At 46.1% G+C, this 26,697-nt stretch overlaps 2 protein-coding genes across 4 annotated transcripts in view; both read right to left on the reverse strand.

Moving 5' to 3' along the window:
* The window catches only part of LOC142999462 (solute carrier organic anion transporter family member 5A1-like), a 15,302-nt gene extending 12,373 nt beyond the window's left edge, over positions 1 to 2,929 (reverse strand). Inside the window, exon 1 of the mRNA XM_076149056.1 lies at positions 1,561 to 2,929. Coding sequence (XP_076005171.1) covers positions 1,561 to 2,521 — 961 coding nt within the window. The 5' untranslated portion in view covers positions 2,522 to 2,929. The remainder of the gene's footprint in view (positions 1 to 1,560) is intronic.
* A 4,442-nt stretch (positions 2,930 to 7,371) lies between these two features.
* LOC142999426 (nuclear receptor coactivator 2-like) overlaps positions 7,372 to 26,697 on the reverse strand; it is a 44,696-nt gene continuing 25,370 nt past the window's right edge. For all 3 annotated transcript variants that reach the window (XM_076148994.1, XM_076149002.1, XM_076149010.1), the window contains 19 exons: positions 25,517 to 25,620; positions 24,001 to 24,178; positions 23,728 to 23,916; positions 22,851 to 22,952; positions 22,519 to 22,659; positions 22,202 to 22,349; positions 19,624 to 20,890; positions 17,231 to 17,468; positions 16,898 to 17,113; positions 16,553 to 16,756; positions 16,306 to 16,414; positions 16,055 to 16,211; positions 15,474 to 15,779; positions 14,239 to 14,316; positions 13,594 to 14,029; positions 12,998 to 13,241; positions 12,666 to 12,822; positions 12,507 to 12,581; positions 7,372 to 12,122 (listed from right to left, as the gene is read on the reverse strand). In XM_076148994.1, the coding sequence (XP_076005109.1) occupies positions 12,111 to 12,122; positions 12,507 to 12,581; positions 12,666 to 12,822; positions 12,998 to 13,241; positions 13,594 to 14,029; positions 14,239 to 14,316; positions 15,474 to 15,779; positions 16,055 to 16,211; positions 16,306 to 16,414; positions 16,553 to 16,756; positions 16,898 to 17,113; positions 17,231 to 17,468; positions 19,624 to 20,890; positions 22,202 to 22,349; positions 22,519 to 22,659; positions 22,851 to 22,952; positions 23,728 to 23,916; positions 24,001 to 24,178; positions 25,517 to 25,620 (4,361 nt within the window). In that variant the 3' untranslated portion in view covers positions 7,372 to 12,110. The remainder of the gene's footprint in view (positions 12,123 to 12,506; positions 12,582 to 12,665; positions 12,823 to 12,997; positions 13,242 to 13,593; positions 14,030 to 14,238; positions 14,317 to 15,473; positions 15,780 to 16,054; positions 16,212 to 16,305; positions 16,415 to 16,552; positions 16,757 to 16,897; positions 17,114 to 17,230; positions 17,469 to 19,623; positions 20,891 to 22,201; positions 22,350 to 22,518; positions 22,660 to 22,850; positions 22,953 to 23,727; positions 23,917 to 24,000; positions 24,179 to 25,516; positions 25,621 to 26,697) is intronic.

Here is a 26,697-nt window from a genome sequence, read left to right on the forward strand (position 1 = left end):
CGCGGGTTGGTTACTGGCCAAGCGGCTGACGGAGAGGATAAAGTGAGGAGCGGCCGGCGAGGAGTAGCTCTGCTGATTGGGAAAGATAATTTAATCTCCCGGCTCCAGTTCTCGCAGAGCCTGACAGAGGCGGGGAATATAATACATGTACGCAGATTCTGATTCTTCTTCTTCTTCTTCTTCATGGCCTCCGCGTTCCATCCGAAGGTGAATCGTTGTTTTGTGCATCATTCCTCTGCCACAGTCTGTGAGGTCGCAAACTTCCAGATGCTCCCAACTGTCCTGCGAAGCTTTGAGGGAAATTCTACCAAAATCGTTTTAGGTGTCAAGCACAACAACAACAACAACAACCAGCTACAGATTGAACGGACGAAGACAGAAGTTTCTATCATCGCCCCCCCAGTGCCGCTACGCTGGGCTGTGTCTTGCGGTGGCGTTGAGGCTAATGAGCTCATACCTTACAGATAATAGCAGCTAGTAGCTTAGCGGATCGTTCCCTGATCTTTTCCTCATGATCCAGGTTTTTCCCCCCCTCATACTTTTAATAATCTGTACAATGCTCAGATCGGGTTTTAGTCTCTCTGGACCCCCACAGGGTGAACTGCAGCACCGAGCTGACCCCCCCTCCCCCCCTCCCCCGCCCCCCGATCAAAGCCCCTCTCTGCCCCCCCCCCCCACTCTGGTTCTATTCAGGGGAGAAAAAAAAAAAGAACAGCTCAGAATTTAAGCCCAGCTTTTGTGGGACTTTTTGTCCAAACAGCAGGAATGCACATAAGCACCTTCCCCTGCCCCCCCCCCCCCCCCCCGTGTTTCGTAACCTGGCTCTCATTTGTTTGGTTTTAATTTGCCGTTTTTACCTTGTTTGAGGCTACTGGGGCGAGAACGACAGGGCCAGCGTGTGTGTGTGTGTGTGTGTGTGTGTGTGTGTGTGTGTGTGTGTGTTACAGGTCACATAGTCGGTTTAGCCACAGGGACGTTGGAACAATAGTAGATGTTTGCAAAGTGGGCCACGGTGGAAATCTGGAGGACACGAGGGGCCCCCTTCCTGCTCTCGTGGTCTTTCTAGTGTTGCCGATGTGCCGCTGAGCAAGGCACTCGGACATGCATCTTCCACTACACCTACACGCTTGACCCTGTCAGTGCGCTCACATGCATGTTGCCGCTTCCTTCACTCGGCCATTCAGACGAACAACTCCACGCCTTGAATCGCCACAGATCACAGTAAACTCACTTCTAATCACACCCAGATTATGAGACTGAAGTGATGTAATCTAACGTCTTAATCGGGATAAATTTTGACGTCTAAATGAAGCCAACAAGTCTGAACTGTGACATCCTGCCTCTCTCGTGTAAATAAAGATATAATAACAGTGATGTGGGACAGAACAGCTGGATGAAGTCGTCACTTCACGACGCCTTTGTGTCTCTTTACGCCCTGTAAACTCCATGAAATGAGGTCGTCATGACAGCAAATGAATCAGCAGTAAGATCACCTTCAGCCAGGCGACGACATCACCTGGCTGTGATTGGCTGAAAAGAAACACACACACTCCTCCTTACCTAGATAGAGCGACGCGTTCTCCTTCTTCACGTTGTCGTCCAGGTAGGTGGGTCCCAGTGTGTAGATGGGCGTGGAACCCATACCCACCAAGATCTGGGCGATGACAAACAGCGCCACGTACAGGTTGTGCTCGTTGCCCTCCTGGTCTCGGGGACAGGAAGTGATGTCAACGCGGTCCCTGCCGCTGGTGTTGCTGTTCATGCAGAGGCTCTCGTTGGCTAAGGAGGAGTTCACCTCCTGGATCTGATAGGGCGGGGAGATGAAGTGAGGTAAGGAGAAGAGGGCGGCGCCCACGGCGATGAAGACCCCGCCCACCGCCAGCCAGCGAGGCCTCTGACCTCTACCGCCAAAGTAGCTGATGAAGACGACCACGACGAGGCTCCCTATGTCAAAACAGCTGACGAGGAGGCCCGACTCGGAGCTCCGCAGGCTGTACCTCTTCTCGATGGTGGTGATGACGCTACTCAGGTAACCCGACACCATGAGCGACTGGATGAACGTCAGGTAGCACATACAGAACAGGAAGCAGCGAGAGTCCTGCAGAATAAAACCAAAGTACTTCCTAATGGGCAGTCGGAGCCGAGCCAGTCTGGAAGCAAAGAATCCCGGCGGCTTCCTCCTGGCCAGGTTTTTACCTCGACGGATCTCCGTGTTCTCCATGTACGAGCCGGGCCTGTTCAGCGCCGACTTCCCCCCCTTGGCCAGATAGTTTGTCCTGGTTGGAGACTCGGCCTGAAAGGACTCGGTCTTGGCCGGGAGCTGGATGAATTCGGCGCTCTCTTCAGCCGTGATGGACATCTGCACTGAGCTGGCCAACGAGGTCTCCTCCTGTGGCACCGCCTCGTTTAAAACAGGCACACTTTTACATTTGACGTTTGTATCCGGTTCTTCCAGCTCACTGGAGGAACCTTCCTCCTTCTGAAGGGACTCCGACAACTCTGCCTCCTCGTGATCGGCCATTATTTCCAGTCTGCTCTTTCTCCAAGCCAACGTTTACACTTCAGACACTGCTGTCCATTCCATTTATTATTAATACGGACATCTACTTCCAAAAATAAAGCATGTGGCACCCAGAGAGGCCCAAAAGTAAGAATGTCAAACAAAGGTGAATTAGTTCACAGCTTCAGCTTCATCTGCAGCAGCGGGCGGGCGGACGGGCGGGCGGGCCGATGGCCAGCCTCTTTGTTTGTCTGTCTTCCTGTGCACACTTGCCTTCTGCCACCATCTGATGTGGCGGTGGAGACCAGTCAGGCCTCGTCAGCCGGACCAGAGGAGCTCCAGAAGCAGGACTCCCTGCAGATGCACATTTCCAATGCGCAGACAGCTTTTCTCAGCAGGATGGAATGAACTTGCAGAGCCTGAGCCGCATCCCTGCCAGTGAAGAGAACACAGTCACAATGTCATTCTTTTGGACCACTGCATGATGGTAACCCTCCCCACACACACACACACACACACACCCTCCTAAATCCTTCTGTCCAAGTCAAGGACACCCACCCCCACTCCCTCTATGTTATCAGCGCACCAGCTGTCCTCCCAGCAGGAGACGGGCTGTCATTTAGCGATCAATTCCGGTGTAAATCCCAGGCGATGCGTATTAAAAAATATCTTTCGACGGAAGAATAGTGACGGAGCGGCTGCAGATGGAAAGCCAGCAGGATCTGAGCGGAGATGGTGTCGAGCCGCTCGGATGAATCCCGCACAGAAACACCGCAGAGCTCGGCTGCTCTCCGGCGCTCTGTTGACAACGGTTTCGTCAAGTTTCTATGGTGCCACCGACACCCGGAAGAGAGGCGGGGTGCTCTTCACAGTAAAGGCTTTTTATTTTTTTTTTTGCTATTTGTGTACAGAGAGGAAGAAGGAAGGTTTGTAGAATTAATAATATTGTTGTTGTTTCACATTATACTAGACCCTGAGGTAGAATAGAAGTAGAATGAAATTGCAATCATCTCATAGGGTAAACACAGCATTCACAGGATGATGTCAAAGAGCAATGTAGGCTGGTACAAGTCACATCATAGGCTGTGGCAAAGAGAAGGAGAGAAGAGAGAAAAATAAATAAATAAAAGAGGATATGCCACCCCGTTCTGGAGTTCTGGTAATCAGTCACTGGTCTGGCATAACCAAGAGAGAAATGGTGGCCACCTCTGATAGAACTTAATCAGTGTGGGCCCTCATAGTGTCCTTGATTTTCTCTAGTTCAAGAAAATACATTGTATCCTTCAGCCATTGCGAAATAGAGGGAGGGGTGAGGGATTTCCAATGCAGAAGCAGTACGACCTTGAACTGGATGGGAGCGAGACGAGCACAGGATGAGGCAGTATGTAGATTGCGTAAGACTTCGTCCCACCAGTCTATGTCTAGATGGAGTTCAAGCTCAGTCTCCCAGGCAGCCACTGTTTCAGAATTAGAAAGGTCCCCGAGGTCCAGAATACGGCTATAAATCTCAGAGATGGTTCCACTTAGTGGTGTCTTGAACGTTAGCAGGTCTTCCCACATGAGTTGAGGGGGAGGGGAAGTTTTGGAAATTACTGCAGGTAAAGTGTCTGATTTGGAAATACTTAAATAATTGGTTGGGAGGTAGTCTGTGCTGAATTGACAGATTGGAGAAGTTGTTAAAACTGCCATCGGAGTACAGGTCGATGAAACATTGTATGCCCTTGTGGTGCCACGCTGAGAAGGAAGAGTCCAAGAACGATGTGGTTGTTGCAGACTGGACCCAGGGGGGAGGTGTTAACGAATTTAAAGTGTTTCCTGAATTGGTGCCAAATCATAGTATTAAGTACAACAGGGTTCTTGGTAAACTGAGAGATCTTGGTTGGGCGAGAGGAGTAAATCAGGGCAGTGGCGGAGGAGGAGGAGGAGCAGGATTGGGCTTCCAGCCTGCACCAGGGTAGCTCAGGGGAATTCACCCAGGAGCGTAATTTGTCGATATGTAATGCCCAGTAATAGGATTGGAGGTTTGGAAGTGCGAGACCCCCACTGGTTTTACATCTTTGTTATAGTGATTTGCGGATACTTGGGGGCTTCGCACCCCAAATGAAGGCGCTGATCATTTTGTCTAAAGAGTCAAAGAAATGTTTTGGTAGGAATAGAGGGAGAGGTTGAAACAGGTAAAGAAATCTAGGCAGGATTTGGACACTGGCCTGTGGTGATGAGTATAATAATCTAATCCAGCTGCTGAATTTGTTTCCGAAGCCAGTACTGCAAACAAGTATTCCCATTCTACCCTAACCCTAACCCTACATGACGGCTTCATACTTTAATCACCTGGGCCCGCTTGTGAAATTAACCATAACATAACAGGCGAAAACACAGATGTTTCATTACAGAATCCCCGGGATAGTTCAAAATGAAACAGTAGCTAATTATTTGAAGTTGTTTCCATGTTTCGAAAATAGTGATTAACCGCTTTTCCACTCACATTCTGTGTGATAATCAAGTATAAAGCGCGTCTCTACGTGCGTTTTAATTATTTGACAGCCAATTTAATGACCCAGAATTTAATAGAAGGCACGACAATTGGCAACACTAGTGGCTATCTAGCTAATACGGAGCTAGTAATTGCACCAAGCACACAATTAAACACTTAAGGAGTTTTTGTTCCATTATTTTATGTTAAAACGCATTGCCGTCTTCTCTCCAGCGGCATTTGGCCAATAAACGCTACACACAGGTTTCCCCTTCCCGGTCCTGAAACACGAAGCTCCATCGCGGTGTCGAACCGGTGAAAGAACGGCTCTTCTTTTGGGAAGAGGAGGTAAAAACGTGTCCAGTATTTAACGCGGTGTAATCGATACCACATCTATGGATACGTATAACTCCCATAGGTAGAATGTAAACTACATACCTTTTAGAAAATTCCAAATAAGTATAGTCTGCATTTGATCCTGCAGGCAGCGTTTCATTCATTCCGCTAGCTTTGGTTGGTTTAAACTGTCCTGTCCTGACACAAACGCCCACCGCCTCACAGTGGGTGGACCGCAACGAGATTAGAGCAGATACAATCACATTATTGGCATTAACGACGCAGTTTGACCGGCAATAACTGCCGGGACAACTTTTTTGTTTTTGGCCAGGCCGGCTACATGTAACCGATAAAGGTTTTAGTCGTGTTCTATGATTTATGTAACTTTGCGAGTGGGCAAAATGTACGTGAACTCCCCTTTTAGACTGACACGCGTATGCAGTATTTCAGGCGTCTATCGATGTTTTACTTTGAAAGGTAACACCGGAAAGCTACTTTATAATCCAACCGCGTTCCAGCTAGCTAACAGCAAGGCTAGCTTGCAAATGTAACGGGTCTCAATAAATGAGCACAAAAAAACAAGAACCATGGCGATGCGTCAAATACCTGACTCTCTGAAGCGACCACACGGCCTGTCTGCGCTCATATCCAAGTTACGAATCCTCTGAGAAGACACACCGTTAGAATAGCCTGACAATAAAACACCGTCATGTTGGAATTCTCCCATACAAACCACTTCTTTAACGGCGCTGCTGCGTCAAGTCAGAGTTTAAAGGTGAAACAGATACGGAACATTTCTATTTTCAAAATAAATGAGCGAAACGTGTCACGAGGAAGATCATCTTTGAAAATACATCTATTGGATATTTTTAATATTCGCGATATCTCATCTTAAGCCGTTTCTCTACCCTCAAAGACTAATACCGTACATTTATTAAGTATACAGTTAGAACACGTGTTTATGTGATCGGTTTTTTCGCATTACAGCTTTTATTTTAGAAATAACATATCGGATGTGTTTTGGATATTGTGTGTCTTGACAGTTTTGACCGTAGAGTTGTTTACCAGGAGGAGAGTCTGCAGAGGGACATAACTGAGAGGACACGATTGTTTACACGCTTTAAGTGTCAATTTGACCGGAATAAAATATTCACATTATCAAATAATAGTTTGTATTCAATCGAACATTGTTTTGTTCATCAGAAGGATCTTTAATTTTACGTTATTTATCAACAACCCAGCACATTGTGTTGGTTAGTCAGTTACATTTATTAGTTACATTAGGTTGTCACAATTTATTTATTTCGTGCTAACTAAATTCAAATTGTATACATGTAGATATTTCAGCATGTTTTTTCTGCTTTACTGATGTATAGATGTATCGGATCTAGTTTCTCTTAATACTCAAACGTAATCGATATCGGAATGATTTTTGGAATTCTTCGGCCAAAGCTCGGGCTTGTGGATACACAACACTGCCATACAAAGGCAAGAGTGAGCATAGCAAATAGCACATTCAGTATTTATGGATGATTGCAAATGAGGAATAATGTTCCTATTTAAATTATTAGTTTTGTCGCATGTTCACTACATGTAGCTTAAATACATTAGACAGGGGTAATACTTGTGAAAAAAACTAACACATTTTATGGATATCTTAGAAAAACTAGTCATCACTACACGAACTTTAATGGGAGAAACATTCTGACGGTAAAAGCTGCACGTTATCTCCAGATCTTGAACAACACTGCCCTCTGTTGGTGAATAGACGGCTGTTGCATGTATAGGCCAAGCTGTTGCACTCAAACAGAGACAGAGTCAATAAAGCTGCTGGCTGCTTTTCTTTACCCAGACTAGTGACGAATCATCATTACTTTATGAGTGTACAGTGTTCATTTCATTTCACTTGACAGGCATGAAACACCATCAGTGTCGTGTCTGCAGTACATCAGAATGCATATCAATCATAGAGGAGAGAGCAGCTGTAATACCAAATGGCAACACAGCAGAACATGAAGCAATTTATGTGGCAGTGATGAAATAAAAAAGGCACAGGCCCTCCTGCTCAATAAAAATAATTTATTTACAACGGCATGAATCATAAATTAGTGAGCAGCATTGGCAAAAGCAACATCGGAGTCGACAGCTTTGCATAAAGTGAGTGAATGTCCGGCTTTTGCATAATAAACATTCTCACACTCTAAATAAACCGTATTTACCTGGACTGTGTGGCTGCTGTGATATTTAATATGAACATCACAGACTGTAGGATTATTTAAAAAGAAAAAGAAAATCACATGAACTGCGTTTGTCTCCCATTCATTCTAAGGATAACTTTTTTCGTTTACAAATGGTACAACTGACATAGAAACTCAGTAGTAACACTTTACAAAAGCTTCAGCCCAGTGTAAAGAGCCTGGAAATCACATAAAAGGGGCGATACGTCATCTACTGAGTCTTCAGACAAAATCATCAATCAGCAGAGGTCAATGACTTAATCAGCTGGGGTTTTTTTTGTTGTTGATTTTAAACTGAAACCCAAACTTACTAGTGCACAATAACCCAGCAGCTGTTGTTGTTGAATGAAACATATTTCAGTTTTAAACACTAAAAGTCTCCATGTCAAGCCACAAAAAGGCACATGACAACACTTAAGAGGGCCAGCAGATGTCAGTGCAGATCGTAAATGACTTAATGCCCCTTTACAAAAGCAATAACACTGTGTCAGTTGGACAGATTTTATACCAAACACTAACACAGCAATCCAGTGAACAATTCCATGTGTCCATACACTGAAATAAACCTGTAAAGTGTCACAGTTTGGGAGAAAAAAAAGAAACTAATAAACTCAAATCCTCAACATCAAACAGCAGTCTGACTAATATACACATATAATACAGCTGTAAACCTTACAGTTTTACACTAGATCTAAGGCATTATGCTATGTTTTTAGCATCTTAAGGTACTTGCATGAATTATGTTCCAATTGATAACATATTCATCTCCACTACATATGCACTGTGTCAAACTGAAAATCAAAAGGAAACCATTCACTTTGTTAACATTGTAGGGTTTGCTATACATGATCCTGTGATGCTGAACATGTGACATTCAGAGCATTCTCATGGCTTACATTTTGTCCCAAGATCTTTAGGATTTTACAGTACATTATCATTTCTATGAACATATTTCAAACTGAGCGGCTTTGGAGGAAAATGAGGGTTGAGATGTTCAAAAAAACAAACAAACCGAGTCAATTTTGCTGCCAGTTTGCATTCCTTCCCCTGTGTGAGTTTACAGACTATAATGGACCATGGAAAGTAGAAAAGCAGGACTGGAAAAATAGACGTTACCTGTTCAGTTTTGTTTACAATTAGAATATCGGAAGAGACAGCACCCTGGGTTAACAGAGAGAGCACCTTTGGGATTGGCTTAATCAGTTCTGCACCAAGTATCCACCAAAACATTGAAGTGGCAAACAGAAAATCACAGAGAAAGCAGACGCGTGTACGTGTGCCGGACTGAAACCGAGCGTGAAACTCCTGCTGATCACAGAAGAACGCGGTGAGCAAACAGTACAAGTTGGGTAATTTTCAACAAGATAAATCTCATTTATGAAGAGGGAATAATTAATTACTGAACCTTTTTGCAATGAAACAAAGTTTATTTGTTAATAATTTGCCACAATAACACAATTTCTACAGATTTCAATCATTTTGATTCTCTGCAGCAATTTCCAGTCATCTGGCGTACCACTGTGGGTGCTTCAAGTCCCACTGTTTGAGAACCACCAGATTCAATTATTTCCCCCAAAAAAATTAAGGGTCTAGTGTGTCAAAGTGAATTAAGTTTTGGATGTAAAAAATATGAATCACTGTCACAATCTTTTATGAAATTTGCATGTTTAAACCATTTTAGAAGTCACAATATCCATGTTACTTTGTATTTACAAACACACTGATCAGGCTATTCAAAGGTCACAGGTTTGATCCCTGCAAACCTGCATTATCAACTGAATGTCTGCAGGTCAGTCTGTTACAGCATATAAAGAGTTATTTTAAAATGCAGTTTATATACAGAACAGTTGTACAAACATCTCAAGGAGGTAAAGTAACTTCACGATCAGAAATTAATCCCACTGGTAAATATTTTTAAAAAGTCTCTGTGGGGACCGCGCCCTCATTTTCAGGTCCATGGACTTATGGTGCTAATCAGAAGACGGGACAAAGTTAAAATCAGTGGTTATGGTAGTCGCCTTGAAATCTGAAGTGAAGAGAAAACTAACTTTAAAGGAGACATGTTTTATAGCTATGAAGACTTAAACCACATTGTTCCGCTTCACTCCCTTGCTGCAGCACTGCGGTGCACACTGATTGAACACCCACTCTACTCTGTCATGACAGACTCACTCACCAGCCTCGCACTCGGTGGTGTGATGTGTGTAGGAGGGTAAAATCAAACGCGTCTCACATTGACATAAACATGTCGCACAGGCAAAGCAGCAATCATAAAAGAAGCTTTCAGAGCAACAACACGACATACAGCTTTGTCTTACTGGATGCACTGAGACAGTTGTCAACCTTACGTTTTGAAATTGACAACATTCAGCTCATTCTCCCTGCTGTGTTACACCAATACAATGAGGAGAATTAACATAAACATGGTGTCCATTTTGTTTCCTACGGCCAGATTTATGTTTACAGCACCAAATGTCGACTCATCTTGAAATGTAACATCACATCTTAAACATGTATTTTAAGAAGGAAATGTACCATTATTATTTAGTTTTACTGTGGTTTTAACTCAGAAGTTAAGTCCACTGCTCTGCTTCATGCTACACTCATTAGCATAACTGAATACAATCTTGGCATGCTAGCTGGCAAGCGAGTTAGCTAGCTTGCAAAATAAAGGAATGAAAACACTCAAACGCTTTGTTTGAGTTTAACTGTGTGAAACTCTTCTCTGTTAGTGAGTTAGATAGCCGTGTATGTTTAAAATCAGTCTTTTTAGCCAATGGCATCATTTCTGCCTTGATAGCGGCTCAACCTCTGAGAAACATCTGTGAGACTAAATCACCAATGACTGATTTGCAAAAGCGTTTAGGGTAAAAAACCAAAAGGAAAACATGAACATTATAAATCTAACTATTTACACAGTCTATAGACATTCACCTTCATTCAAAAGTAATTAAATAGAGATATAGTTCACCTGTAACTACAGCATTTAATATATTTGTTTCAAATGGACACCAACATGTACCACATTCTGAGGACTTCCTTACAGAAACAAGCCTCAATATTTGTCATATAAAGATTTTTTCTCTAAAACATTCAAAACTATAAATACCTGGAAAATATTTCTCATAAACCTTCTCATTTGACTTTCTCAGCCGAGCTCTAAAATACAACCGTACAAAATAAAATGCAGGTTTCGCACGCCAACCGCTTCTTTTAAGTTCACGTTTTACACACACACGCAGTCACACACACATTTACTCTGTCACACACGTACGTACGCACGCTGTCTGTGTGTTCTCAGTGGGAAAACTAATACATTCAACTGACCAGAGGACGTATGGGGCAAAGCTTTATGTGTGTGTGTGTGTGTGTGTGTGTGTGTGTGTGTGTGTGTGTGTGTGTGTGTGTAAGCAACAAGATCATTGAGATGAAGTCTGTCAAGCAGACAGTAGAAGTGGACAGTACGCTGAAAGTGACTCAAAAAGCGCCGGGTGTCGCCGCCGTGTTTCACTCTGACTTTGAATCCATTGATGTGTAAACAGAAGCTTCCTGTCTCTGTTCCTGTTTATCCCTGCTTGCATTTAACTCTTTAATGTCCTTCTTAGTATCAGTTTGTCTTAATCAGTAAATCACTAATTACCGATAACAGCGATTGACGACATCAGGCCGCCACTCACGCTGTTTAGTTTTTTTGTTTGTCAGACCATTTTTGGTGATGTTTGCTGTTCATTTGCAACCTGTGTAGGTCTTTGAATGGGCCCTGCTGCTATTTCTCCAACAAAGCAACACCACAACATTCTCTCAGCTACTTCACGTGACAAATCAAAATATTACTTAAAAGTGTTGGAGTATCACTTTAAATTTGGGTAGCAGACGTTTCTTGTCATCTTTGTTTTTGCGGTTCCAGATTGACAGTTGCATTTTTCATTAGCATTTTCAATATACTTGCACTGAGTTAATAATCTATGCCCTCTGTTGACAGAATAATTTATTGCAGGTTAATGTGATCTCTTGACGCTGGTAAAATGCTACATAAAGCTCCTTTCATCAATCCTTCTCTCACTTTAAAGTCCCAACTCTCTGCCAAACTGGTAAAGCATCTGTCAATTATTCATCTGTATATAGTGTGAGTGTGTGTTTTAGGATGATTTTGTCAGCTACAGTGAAAAAGTCCCCAAAAGTCTGGAATTATAGGGATGACAGCAGCACGCAGTATTCCGTTCTTTCCTCTCACGCTTGTTTTGCGGCGGTGCACATTGAGTTGGTTAGACGTTTTCCCTACGATTCCTGACTTTTTGTATAAAATCTTTAAAAACAATGTGGACTAAGCCACGGTAAAGTGAACACAGTAAAGAGGGGTTTTACACGTGTGGGTTCCCCTCTGTCCTCTGTTGGACCAGTCAAGGGTGTTTTCTCTTCACTCACTGGCTGGTGGAAAAGAGGGAGCAGTGTTTACATTGTGTGCCGTCGCCGCCTCGGTGTTCCTCCATGAACCGGGGTTGACCAGGCCTCAGTGTCTTTGCATTGGCTGCAGTGTGTTTTATCGCCTGGACCTGGACTGGGGTCAGCAATAATTCTGTATAAGGGAGAAAATAGCAAAATCACATCAACCAGCCACTGGGTTAAAGAGGAAAACACATCGAGTAGCTTGAAAGTGGCTGGAGGAACAAAGTCAGAACATTTACATGCACCCAGCACTCATGCAACACCAAAAGAGGCCCTTGAATTGATCCCTGAGGTACGCCATCAGTAGCTCTGGGCTAATCAGAAGTGCCTTTCTGTGTGGTCTTATAGGTAACAAAATTACTCTAGTATATCAATAAATACTGAACGTTATGTGTCAAAGGCCACTGCCACTGTACACACACTTGAATGAAGACACCGGAAAAAGTGAATCAACACATTTTCCTGTGCGATTATTATAAAATTGACAAAACAAAGACAACAGCGTTTTGCTTACAGAAGTGGCTTCACTGTCTTGTGCCAGCATCTCGATTCCAGCCAGCTGCTCCAGGATGAGGCTGCTGTCATTCACCTGTACGAGGAAAGGCACAACAAGGATAAACGGACATACCTTACTAATTATTATTGCCAGTTGTAGTTAGGGCTCTCGTCCCACCTGTTCTGTAGACATGGCGCTCATCTGTCCTGACATTTGGTTCATGTTGCCGCCACTGCTGGACAATGCAACTCCAAGATTCATGTTGTTGTTGCCATTATACATTCCTCCATTAGGCTGTGTGGTATACTGGGATTGGGACTGTTGGGAGTACATACTGGAAGATGCCAAGCAGAGACAGAGGAAGCATTCATTATTTTTTTCTAACAACCATTGTTTGCGTCAGTACATAAGCAGGAACCATGTCTCTTCTAAATATCTGTTTCAGTGTGATCAGTGCTTTGTGTTTGAATGAATTGATGAACGTGTCTCATCTCTCTGGCTAACTGTACCTGTTGCTGGTGGACATGTTGGGAGGTTGGGGCCATCCGTTGAGGTCATTGCTGGTTTGGTAGCTGGAGGCTCCCTGGTTGGGTCCCTGGGTTGGGGGTGGGCCCTGGCTCTGCTGCAGCATGGGGCTCTGACCCTGCCCCATCCTGGGGGACAGCAGGGGGCTCTGGGGCGTCGCAGCCCCACATGGGAAACCTGACACTGGATCTTGGTGTTGTTGTTGTTGTTGTTGTTGCTGGCTCATTGCTGGAGGTTGGAGAGGTGTGATGGTCAGGGCGGGAAATGATTACTACTCTTCTATATCTTCAACAACTGATTAGGAATGATTTAGAGGCCTTATGAATAAAGCTTTGCATTAAGAATTTACAACAACTGAGAAATAGGAATGATCTCAAGGCAAGAGGAGGTGGAGACGGCAGAGCAGTAAAAGACAACATGAGACAAACATGAGACGAAATTATAAACAAGCAACCACCAACCAAGCAAAATCAACTGCAAAGAAGGAATTATATTGATTATTCCTGACAAACATTATTACATCACCACAATAAAAGCCCAAAGTGATGTTGAAGCCCAAAGCGAAGCTCTGGTCATATACCTGAACCGGAGAACTGGAAGGCACTGTGCTGTATTGGCGGACTCATTACCCCGCTGTATTGCCCGCCCACATTTCCCATCATGCCCTGGCTAGTCAGGTGAGGGCTGGGAGAGAGAGGGGAGGAGAAGGGGCTGGAGGACTCAGGATGAGGAGGAGGAGGTAGAGGAGGAGAGGACAAGCCGGTACCGTAGCTTGAGGCCGGGTAAGGGAACTGCTGTGCGGTGCCCTGGGGGAGACGCGGGTTAGTGCCACCCATGGGCACCGGGATGGCTGCAGCGCCCCCACTGGGCATGTTAGGAGACATGTTGATCCCCTGCGCCCGCATCATCATGGCACGCTGCTGGTGCATGTGTTGCTGCTGCTGTTGACGCAGACGTAGGTGGTTGCTGAGGTACTCGCGCTGACGCTGGGCCAGCATCTGGGTGTTGAGGGTTCCCTGGAGGAGGAAGTAGCACCAATATAAATCCAAGGGAGCAAGAGTCTCCACCAAGGCTGCACAAGAGTGTTTGTCTCAAGATTATGATGCAGACAACCACAATACCCATGAAGTGACAACTATATTGTTCTAATATCAAATCGGGAGGTCTATGGCCTACCCCTACTTGTAGTGTTTGCAGAATGTCCTGAGAGAGAGGGTGGACTGACCTGGTTTGGTGCGTTAGACCTTAGAGGTAGATTCATGTTGGACACTCCACTCATCTGGTTCAACATCGGCTGACGGTTCTACATGGGAGAAAATTATATTTTGAATTAAATGTAGTTTTAAATCACCACATGCACATGTATAGGAGGTTCTTTTTAGTTTTGATCCATCTATCTAAATCTGACACGACTCAGATCTGGAGATGGAGCACTCCTTGGACTCTTATTGGGAAAGACCTTCATGGTTTGGATTGGAAGTGGTTTTCAGTCAGAGGCCTGCGTTTGATTTAGCTGGTTACTGAACAGAGACTCATTTGAAATGTCTCTAATGTGCAGGAGTTTTTTTGACGCTTTCTTCAGGCTTTGATTGTATCCTGGCGCCAGCTTCAATAGCGGAATGGGGAGCGTAAAAGTCGTGTCTCACATTTGAACACGCTGCAAAAATCATCAGGGCTATTTTAGTTTACGTCTACAAGCTGTTCTCCCCAAACTCTCCACCAGGGAGCAGTCTACACTTGAAAAAGCTTCAGATAAGCCATGTTTACACTGAGCAAAGAATTATGAGGACATCTGCACTTTAGTGACAATGGCAGTAGCAGCTATTTGTTTTAATATTAATTTTTTCCAATTATCCAATTACATCACATTACAATTAAATCCAACATCTATTCAATGTGTGAAAACAAATTGTAAATCTGCCTGCTCTTTTATTTAAACTAAGTGAACCCTGTTTGATTTAGGCTTGGGATGTTTTTATATGTAAAACCACAGTTGTATAATCTGCAACACACAGGATGTGCACTTGATCCAAAGTTAAGTTCAGGCCTTAAATGTGGGAATCAGCAATTATGTTATATTTATGTCCAAAACATCTCAGCTCTGCATTAAACCAAAGCTACACTGCCTGACTAGTGCATACATTCTTAAATAGAAACAGTGACATCTACCTGCCAAAGCGCAAACTTCTCCAATGCAGCCATGAGTACTCAAAGCAACACGGAAACTGGGTGAAAGAAATATAGAAATGGGGACAAAGTCTGCGACCTACTTCAAGCAGACAACTTGAGCAACGCTGCTACACTCGCACAGTCCACAGTCAACTCATAAGCATTACTGTGGCTGCCTGAGCATTTAATCAACCCCACCTCCACTCCTGGATCCACCTGCCACTGATTCTAGTTCCTTATGGGCGCACAGTCTACAGTCCAGAATACACCAGGGGTTAAAGTTTCTCCTACCAACTGAGCTTGGAGTCTGTGCTGCAGCTGTAGCCTCAGGTTGTTGGGTTGGGGCACTACCGGATTGGGCCCCCCTGCCCTCATGACATTGGGTCTGGGCCCAGGCATCCTCATCATCGGAGGGTAGCCAACCGGCATCCTCTGTGGGCCCATCTGGCCGGCCATAGTCGGGCCGTGGAAGCCGGCTTCTGGAGGCAGGCTGCCATAACCTGACTGGCCACCGTAGTGTTGACTATACAGAGGGGGCTTCATACCAGCCGTAGGGTCTGAGGGGCCCAGATACTGGTCCTGGTCTGACAGAGGACCCTGAAGGAACCACACAGACACATAACATATTACTCTACAAGCTACATCCTCCATGCACAGTATCACAGTTTTTAATGGGTACACTTTCTTGTTTTCAATGTGAAAGTTGATCAGAACGTAAACAAAACAATTGCCGCATTCCAAAATCAAACCAATGCACAGACAACAAACTCTAATCTAAAATGAATTGCCTGCCTTGAATAGTGGTATCAGGTTTTACTTTGTAAATAAGGCACCTGTTCTTACTCCTTCCAGTGTTGATGACATGAGCTCACCTGTCCAGCAAGTGTGGGGATTCCCAGCATCTTGTCAATCTCCTCCAGGCCGTCAAAGTCCTTCAGTACCGAGCACAGCTGGTTCAGCAGGGCGCCTTCATCTGGCTGGCTCTCACAGCACCCCATGCCCTCCTCCTGGGGGACGCCATAAGGCGGCCTGGAAGACAGCTCAGTGTTACCTCTACCAAGGCTGAGACACCCGGTCTGCTGGGTTCTACTGGTACATTCCCTATTCCTAATGTGTGCCATACCTGTTTTGGTTACTGTAGTGATCCATGGTCATCATTCGGTTTGGCCAGGGAGCAGTCTGATTGGGTGGCCCTTGCTGTTGAGGGTAAGGAGAGTTTGCCATCTCCATTTCTGATTGAACAAAAGGAGGGAAGTCAATCAATCATCAATCTAATCCAACTACAGTATATCCATCCATCCGTATATATCGATCAATCAATCAATCAATCAATCAATCAATCAATCAATCAATCAATCAATCAGTCTCACCATTGGCCATCATCTGCATATTGACCATGGCTCTGGATCCAGGTTGACCTCCACCTCTCATTGGGAGTGCAGTGCTCATGTTGGGGACCATCCGACCGGGTCCCAGCCCCTGGCCCATCATTGACCCAGGAGAGCCTCTTATGGGCCCCTGGGGTCCCCAGCCCTGGGGTATGGAACCTCTCACTGACCCACCGCTCAGCATGCCTGGATTTGGGACACAATGAACAAAAGAAGGAAATACAAATTATCCAAATGTTTGTGATACTTTAGTACATAAGAGCCATTGTATGTGTGTAAACAGTGTACAGTGTAAATGTGTTCATTCAAAATGCTGAGGCACCTCACCTGTGTTAGCCATTGCAGCCTGGTTGGTCATACCATGGCCTCCCATCATGCCTTGCTGCTGTTGGTGATGCAGTAAGGGGTAGGGGCCATTATTCCTGTGCTGAGGGGGGAAGGGCCTGGTGGTGATGGGATTGAGACCCATGCTGTTATCCACAGACATGCTCCTTACAGGAAGAGCGCCTCGACCCGCCGGGCCCGGCCTGGATCCATTAAAGTCTGCAGGAAAGGTGACAGTTAGTTTGAGGGGTTTTTGCTTGTTTGCTCACAGTTTCTCTGAGTTATACCAATCAAATCTAAACATTTTGAAATGAATTGTCCAGATTTGACACCCACATCCTGTTGCAGGGCTGATGGAGGGGAAGGCTCGGTGCTGGTTCGGGGGGCTGTTACTGCCCTCTGTCATGTGCAGGATGTCGCTGATGATGGTCTGTTTGTCCATGGAGGAAGGTGGCGGCACAGAGGAAGAGGAGGCCGGAGCAGAGACCACCTCTCTGGCTGGTGGCTGGCCTGTGAAATGCTGCGGCTGGCCTCCACTCTGCAGGTCCTCCAGGAGGTCCTCCAGTTCACTGCTCTGAGATCAGCCAAGGAAAGAAACGTTGAGTGAGTGAGTGAATGATTCATTATTGGAGAAATAAATGAAAACAAATGATTAAGATGATCATGTAGAGAGCAACAGAAGTAGAAATGTTTTGTTATGTAAATACAAGTAAAATTAAATTTTAATCCCAACTGATAGAAACTATAAAGCTCCTCCAGAAGTGCAGAGTAATTCAAGCTACACACACACACACACACACACACACACACACACACACACACACACACACACACACGCCACTGAATGGTTGCGTCTGGCTGATGAATAGAGGAGGAGCTAAAAATACACTGCCGGCGCTAATGAGGTCATGTGTGGTGTACAGTAAGACACAGTCACAGCTCTGTTTAGCCCCCCCCCCCCCACACACACACACACACACAGACACAAGAATGCACACATTTGCAGAGACACGCTTTATACATGCACACATCCCGACAAATTTTTCACACATTGTCACATGCTCACTTTCTCACACACACAGGGTCCAACAAATACTCAAAATAATATAAATGCACCCAGATACACACATTCACACATCACATGCTCTTGTGCCCAACTCTCTCTCTCTCTCTCTCTCTCTCTCTCTCTCTCTCTCTCTCTCTCTCTCTCTCTCTCTCTCTCTCTCTCTCTCTCTCTCGTTCCATTAGTGAGTTGCTTTGTGTTGAAAAGAGAGCGAGTGTCCTCACAGCAGAGTCAGTGTGAGCCCTACAGCGCCTCACCTCATCCTTAGCTGTAAGTGAAACATAAAGGAAGCAGCACCCCGGGGTGACCCTCCCACATCCTGCACGGAGGCAGAGCTGTTGGCGGGAAGTTGGTCACCTTTGTCTGCAGTCTCAATATCGGCCTTCCTCCCCCGGCCTCCTTCCCGGAACCGACTCCAACCATGTCAGTGCGCTCTCACTGTCAACGAGCGATCTCCTTACACACTCACACTCAGCCTACTCCCGCCACAGCAGGAGTGAGTCAGTGGGACGCACACGGAATATACAGCATTTTGGCTTTATGCTAATTTAACAGGCTGCATCTTTGTAGCAGAAGTTGCATACTTCTTGTTATTTTTTTCATAACACTAAAGCTTCTAGTCCCTCTGTGTTGGATCAAACTGCTGCTCTTTGATTTCCCTTTCAGTTCATAATTGAAGCGTATCCACCTCCTCTGCCACTCCTCCTCTTCATCATCCTCCTTCCACCTCTACGTGCTTTCTGTGTCGGCTCCACTCCCTGCTGTTACACTCCAGCCCCTTTCCCTCCTCCTCCTCCTCCTCCTCCTCTTTCAGTCTTCTCTTATTACTCCTCAAAAACTACATGCGCTCGTTTAAGCCCCTCTCACACACACACACACACACACACACACACACACACACACACACACACAGTGAGGAAAAGCCCTTAGAGGTGATTGACTGACTCCTTGTTGTCTTATGTTTATCGTCATCTCCACTAACATGTGAGTTAACGTTGCCTATGTGTTTCTGTTTGATTGAGCTGTAACACAAACGCAGCACTCCCAGGCCTTTTTTTTGGAGTGTTTTGTGTTTCTCGTGCGCACACTGAAACCAATGTCCGCACACACACACACACACACACACACACACACACACAGGCTGAACCCCTGTAATCAGTACTCCTGTGCCAGCCCAGCTTGTGTTTCTAACTCCCGACAGGCTGCCAGCTGCTGCCCACAGAGGAAGTCAACATCACATCTGACCAAACACCAGCCGACGCCTCAGCAGCGACTGTGTTTCTCACTCTAAGGTGTTTGCAGGCGCTCCCGTTACTACTCCACACATTCAGCGCTTATTTACTGTTCAGATACATGACCACGTGGACATTTTCCTTTCGGGAACATTTCTACTTTCCATAACCCAAAACAGCCACAGCACACGGCTCTGTATAAGATCCAGCATGTCATGGGTTTGCTGTAGAGCCCACAGTGACCCAAAGTCCATGGGGGGCTAAACATTACCCCCCATGGACACACAAGAGGAAAGCTTTGTAGAAAAACCTGCAAAGACCCTGCATCTGTGTCACCAAGATGAATTTCTGCTCGTAAGTAATCCCTTGCTCTACTCTACTGAAGGCTGCACTACATTTAACATTCTCTTAATTCTATTCCATGAATGACTCACCTGGTCCGCCATGTTGAAACCTGCTTCCTGTTTGTCAGGCTTCACGCAGGTCAACTTCAGGCCCTCGCCAGGTTCCACCTTCACGCTTTTCTCCTGGATGACATTATCGTCCCTATCCAGCAGGTAGCGGAGCAAAGCATTGTCCTTCTTTTTGGGGCTCCCTGGCTCGTGTTTGGCGCTCAGTTCGCTCAGAGAGGGCAAAGCGTCCCCAGATGCTGACTCGGGGCCGCTGGAGTCTTTTCCAGTAGCCTCGGCCGTCAGCTTGGCCAGTTCCACAGGCGAGGTGCTGTTCTGCAGCAACCTGTGGAGAATTTTGTGTTTCTCCTTTAGCGAGGTGGAGTGGGTGTTGGGCCCAGAACCGGGGCCCAGACCAGCCCCACCCAAGCCCCCGGCCCCTCCCACGAGGTCCTTTTGATTGTCCTCCAGGGGGCCGTGCGGGGAGCCGGGCTCGTTGCGTTCAGACTTGCTGGTGAGGAGCTGGAGGAGCTTGGTGTGTCCTTTGCTGTTGAGGAGGCGGTTCGGGCCATCGGCTCCGTTACCGCCAAAGCTTTCATTGATGCAATCTCTGCCCTCCCTCTGCTCATCCTCTTCATTTTGGGATGAAAGCAAATCCTGCTGCTCCCCAAAACTTCCAAATAAGTCAGCCTCTAAGTTAGGATTGTTCTTGGCTAGTGGGCTTCCAGTGTTGCTGGTGTGAGGGGGGCTCTGAACACTGCCTGGCTTGCTGTCAGGTGACTCTGGAGGCGGTCCTTCAACAAGTCCCTGGGAAACCCCATGGCCCTGTCTGAGGGCTTGTAGTGCATTAAGGGCGCTGACAGCAGGGCCGTTACCTGTGCTGCTGCACACTGAAGCTGGCGAGTGGAGGCCCCCCACAGGAGAGAAAGAACCAGCAGGATTTGGGGGCAGGTGAGGGCTACTGCTACTGCTAGCCATTAAGCCGGGACTCTGGCGGTGGCTGGGTGACAACATGGCACCCTGGGCCCCTGAAGTGATACCGGGGCTTCCCTGGGCTGAAGGGCTGCCAAGTTTCAGCACATGGCTGTTTCCCTGAGGGGTGGGCGCTCGACTCTGGCACCCAAAGCCACGGCCGGGGGCAGCATTGGGGGCTGAGGTGGAGTGGTGGGTGTTGCTGGTGGTGATGTTGGTCTCTGGGGATGGGGAGGGAGCACTCATGCTAGGTGAGGACACAGACAACATGACACTCATTGGCATGGCCACACCTTGGTCACTGGGTAAGTCTGGCGTCATTCCATCCATATTCTGCTCCCTGGAACAGAAAGACAGCAAGAGGAGGTCACATACAAGAGCACAGAGGTGAAATGTGGCGTTTGATGTTTACATGCCAGGATACTTCAGCTTACAGTCTCATAATCTGGGTCTGTTACTGGTAGAAAGCTTAACTCCATTGGTTACATGATGGCTGTAAGACTGTATTGTTGGTCTAACTGCTCTCACCAATGCCTCATAGAAAAGTGTAGTCAGATCATCTCAACCATCAAGTTCAGACCCTCTGTGTGTAAGATAGCGGCTCAGCACCACATTGTGAGAGAGCTTAAGGGCGTGAGTGGCTAATTACAAAATTGGAGCATCTGCTTCTCTAAATCAAGCGCACCTATTTTCCTTGGGAGTTGGTGGAGGCCAAATTAGAGCCAAACACAGATTGAAAATTGCACTTCCATCCATCAGGTGGCCATAAACTCGGCTTCTATGGGATCCAATTGTGTACAGAAATTGCTTAGTGCAACTTTAATTCCCAATTGTAATATCTGCCACTCACTATCTGACTGTTAACTGCAAATTACCTCTGTATTAAAATGTGGATTCGTGTCGAGTAAGTTCGTAAGAGGCGATTAGCGTTTTGCAATAAGAAAAGAATTTTCAGTGCAAAGTCTTCACCATTTAAGTGGCATTAGTTGCTGCTGCATACATAACCAGGCACAGTGTACAGAACTGTGAAAACAAAGTGACAATCGGCCCTAAAGCGGAACACAGAGGCAGCTTTAACCATTGATCGACTTCAGCCTTACATCCCGTAAACAAAGCTCTCACTGTGCTGAATGCTGCACTGACAATTTTCAATGTGAACTTGTGGAAGTAAAAGCCAAGTTCTCGCAGTTGATCCCTGAATGCTCCGGGTAACAGTCCTGGCATTGTTTCCTGACCGCTGTCCAATTGGGGGCTCTGTACGGTCATACCAACTATTGGATGTTGGTTGGGTGGCAGTTGGTCTCGGCGGTGGGAGGGAGGGATGGATAGATACTGTAGACTGGACTGGCTGGTGGCGCTTACGTCAGTTTGAGTCTACACGTATGGCGACAGTTCTGAATAACAGGCTCTTTGTTCCTTATCCACATTACAGTATCTCCCCTTTGTGCAAACTGAGAGGCAAACTACATGTACACACACAGACAGAGAAGCTGTGATCGACACAGAGCAAGAGGAAAAACTCTCCTGGTCCATATTTAACCCTTTAACACCTGAAATGAGGTGATGAACACTGGTAACCTGGTTAATGATCCAGTGATGGATTAAAAAGACAATATACAGAAATACACAAGAGTCCTGTTGTTGCTCGTACCTTTGCAGGATGTGCAGAGACACGTAGAGCTGTGGCTCATTGGTAGCTTGAGACCGGACCAGCTTGCTCTTGGTGTGAGCTGTCACGATGGTGCCGTCCGACAGGGAGAATCGGTACAGAGGGCTGAGTGCGCTGCCCTGCCGCAACACTGAGAAGCAACGCACAGAAACACACAGAGAGTCAAACCAGCCTCACAAAACAGTTTGGTCTGTTAGGAAACTACACAAAAACCGTTTGTACAAGGAACCACACACGGAACCACACGTTTACACAAGTAACCAATAGAGATCAATTAAAGAAATTTTTTTCTGACTGACCATCTTGCTGGTGTTTCTTGGCAAAGGACATCTCCCCTTCATTCTGGAGGTGAAATCTCTGGATGCAGCGCCGAACAAGGTCCTCCCAGCCAGGCTTCATGGCCGCCCGCAGCAGACTGGTGTCCAGGGATGTGATCTTACCTGGAGGGGTTGATAAGTAGAGGATGATGCACTTTAGTAAGCAGAAGTCAAGGTTCTAGCCACCAACTCAGCAGCTATCTGATTTGTAATTGGAATACATGAATGCAGGACTTATGCACTGACATCTACCATTCTAATCATATTGAGAACATTATTTCACTAACCGTAGCCCTCCCTATCGCCATGCCTACCTTGAGGGTCCTGCCGGGTGGTGAAGCTCTCGTAGCTGGGCAGCACAGGCCTCTCTTTGATGGGGACTCTCCTTGCCACACAAATCAGACAAGACTGGAAATCTACACGGGTGAAAGAGTACAAAGGATAAATAAAACAGAGCTATAACAATCCTACATTCATTTACATTTACATTTCAGCACTTTGAAACCCTTCCTTTGCATGCTTGGACGGCGGGGCAGCTCCTCTGTGTCTGTCATCGCTCATCAAATGTAACCTACGCAGTGACAGATTCACCTTGGATTAGCTGCAGCTGGAACGCTGTCACGCTTTAGCAATGTGACATTTTTAATTGCAGTTTCTATTTACCCGACTAAATGATGGAACGAAACACGGCGCCGACACTCGTTTACTAAATGCAAAAGCAATTACGCATAATGAGACATGAAAATAATCAACCTGATGGTTTTAACTGGAAAGAGCTTTTTTAATGCAAGTAATAACTAAAACACAAATAATAGTGTGTGTGAGTGTGTATGTGTGTGAGGAGAAGATGACAAAGACTAATTAGTCTCTCCCTGTGGCTGGCAGTGTAGAGAAGGTGATATAAGAAGGACAGGCCACAAGAGATTGGTAGCGGAGAGGGTGATTGGAAAATGACGAGAGGCGAGGAAGAGACCGAGAAATCAGCTGCTGTACGCCAGATTGTCAGACGACTAAATTCTACAGTTAAGCATCCTGATTTAAAGGAGCAACCGGTCCTGTTTTGACTTGAACCCGTGCTCAGCCCAGAACCTCCTCAGAAAGCTGAAGACATAAGGGGGAAAATGGAAACACCCAAACAAAACAGCAGACAATGAGATCACCCAACAACTCAGAAAGTGAAAAGTCATCTACCTTCGCCTTCTTCTCTGATAGACTTGGGTTCAGACACGGCGAAACACTGCATGGTCTCATACTTCTGCTGCGACGCCTCCGGCTGGTCGGAGGCCGGTTGGGCTTCACCCTCGCCGTGGGGATTGACCAACATGCGACAGTTGAATGTGTGGCTGTTCCTGTTCGCCACATCGCCGCCCCGGTGGTTCACTGGTGGACAAAGTTACATCAGAACAATCAGTCAAACAGACAACAAGGATTTGGCAGCAAATGATGGGAACACGATGTTCTCACCGATGCTCTTGGGCAGGAGGTTCTTGATGAACTCTGTATGGTCTCCATCATGCAGCACGCTGTAGACACTGGTGTTCATCAGCTCCTCCTGCTCGTAGCGCAGATACTGGCTGACGTTCTCCGACACAAACACTATGTTGCCCTCCATGTTCACCACAAAGAAGAAGCCATCCAGGGCCTGGGCGTTGGCATGGGAACCAAATGGGCGGAGGACGGAGCGGGAAGAGAACGTAGAAGAGGGGAGGATGGTGAGATAACAAAAGGAGAGGGGGAGATATTTAGGAAGGTCAGACGGAGTGAGGGAAGGGGTGAGGAGAGGAGACGAGGACAACAAGTGGACATTCATCAGTCAACCAAACCATCAACTGAACTTTTCAAAGGCACGATACATAAGACTCCTTTTAACTGACTCCTTTTGCGTGTGTGTGTGTGTGTGTGTGTGTGTTATAATTCTTGTCATGGGAGCAATGTCCACATATGCTGAGACATATGCTTTGCCCGTTTCAAATCTGAAAAGGAAAGAAAAGACAAGAGACTTGGCTCGTGTGCTGTTTATCTTTGGGACTCCAAGCAGACACTTCAGCCAACATTGCGGATGGGGAGCTGGACTATATATAGCCTCAACTCTGTGTGTGTGTGTGTGTGTGTGTGTGTGTGTGTGTGTGTGTGTGTGTGTGTGGTGACGTATAGCACGAGACCCAAGGAGGCATAAATACCAATCTGAAAAGCCAGATTAGAAAATAAGGGGAGGAGCTTGACCATCTCTCTCTCTTGCTCGCTCTCTCTCTCACACACACGCACGCACGCACACACACACACACACATACTCTCTCTCACTCTCTCTCTCGGGGCTGATGACGGCATTAGCGCTAGCCAGGGCCACTCTTATCTCTCTGCGTCATGCGTGGAGTACAACACACACACACACACACACAGAGCACCTGCCCTTAAAGCGTTTCAGACACACGTCGGCCTCCCCTCACACTCACTTCCATCACTGCTGTTGAGCCACTTGACTGCTAAGTTGGCAATAAGAGAATAGGAAAACCATAGAAAAAGATGCTCAGTGGCCCACTTTGAAACCTTAGACTACACACACACTTTGAGACGCTGGGTCTTAATACTCTATCGCTTTATTCATAGCTGAGACGGGGAAACAACATCTAGAGCCTCAACCGTTAATATGGAGAAGGAAAAGTATGAACAGTGAATTGAAAAGCCCCCAAAACCATTCTGCTATCACTCAGGTCTGTTTGCAGTATAATCAAACCAGGCTCATCTACAGCCTGCGAAACTCTCTACTGCTCACACACTCTGGCTACAAGCAGTGTAGCAACACCGGTGCAGCCCTGTGTGTTGAGGAAACAGCCTGAAGTCAACTAGGTATGGTTCAGTTCAACTCTCCGTGTTCTTGTTTAGTTTTTCTATCAATACAGACCGTTCTGTTCTGTGTCCCTCTCACTTTGACCTTTGCCCCTCTCACTTTGACCTTTGCACTTATAGACTGATAACCTACCTCCAGCATCATGGGGCCGAGGGCGTCCTTATCAATGACACCCTGTCCTGTGGACGAGACGTCGGCCTTCTGCACCTCCTCTGCATCGGCCGCTGGAGCTTTTTCTGGAAAAAAGAAAAAGGGGGAGGAGAGGTTCAGAGTTCATTCTTCAAAAACACAAAAAATGACTTAATTTCTATGTCTCAACAGGAAAGACATATGTGTTTATCTGGATCACAGCTGTACTATCCTCATCAATAACAGATCTGTATTTCATTATTTGACTAATGAAGTTAACATAAGTACAGTCAGGAGATTCCATACGCAGACATTGACCATTCATCTGCGTGTTTGCATCGTCTGTGCAGAGAGAATCATCTGAACTCTCAGTGCAGACGGACCGTCGCAGTCACAGACGTGAGCGCCTGAGCAGATATCACAAACACCGCGTTACGCTGATGTATAGAGGCAAGTTTCCACCCTCCTTGCTGCCTGCACCTCCGGACCGTTAAGCCTCCCATGGCCCCATTAGGCCACATAGCTCACATTCCTGTCCTGGGACCAGAGCTGGAGAGAGTCATCAGCCATTAAGCCCTGTCACTGCACAGCCTGTCATGAAGCTGGAGGGAGCTCAAGCTGACCATGAGGTTTCCCACGTTAGACTGAGCAGGAAAACATGTTCTGTTTCACACGAGTCACTCTGCTGCGGCCTCAATCACACTTTACTTTAGTGGCGTATACCCATTTATGTATTGCTCTTTATTTCATCCTTTATTTAATCAGGAATGTTCAGTTGAGATAAAGTATCTTGCAGGAAGTTATGATCAAGATGGCTGCAAGAAATGTAAATGTGTCACACAACAGGACGAACAGGACGAAAGCCAATGAACCAAACTCCGTCTGGATGTTTCACTCTAAACTCACACACAGTACAGTCTCAGTCTATTAGGTTCCAATAAGCCTTTCTATTGATTCCTAACACAAAGCCTTCAACAGCTTTAAATGCATTCCTTTAAGCCCAGAGGTAAAAAATACTCTTCTTGTTTTATTGTCGGATATAATCATGTTTTTTTCGGCAGAGCCCCAGCCCCATTAAGTATTTATTTTATGGATATCTTGTGTGATTTTACATTGTTTTGATGTACAGGAGAGTCTCCAGCAGAAAGTCCACCTCAAGACTGCAGAACTTCAGCTGGAATGGT

The sequence above is a fragment of the Genypterus blacodes genome, unplaced genomic scaffold, assembly GCF_046128005.1.
Source record: "Genypterus blacodes isolate CSIRO-AG114 ecotype Tasmania unplaced genomic scaffold, CSIRO-AGI_Gbla_v1 ptg000005l_1, whole genome shotgun sequence".
NCBI classification, from domain to species: domain Eukaryota; kingdom Metazoa; phylum Chordata; class Actinopteri; order Ophidiiformes; family Ophidiidae; genus Genypterus; species Genypterus blacodes.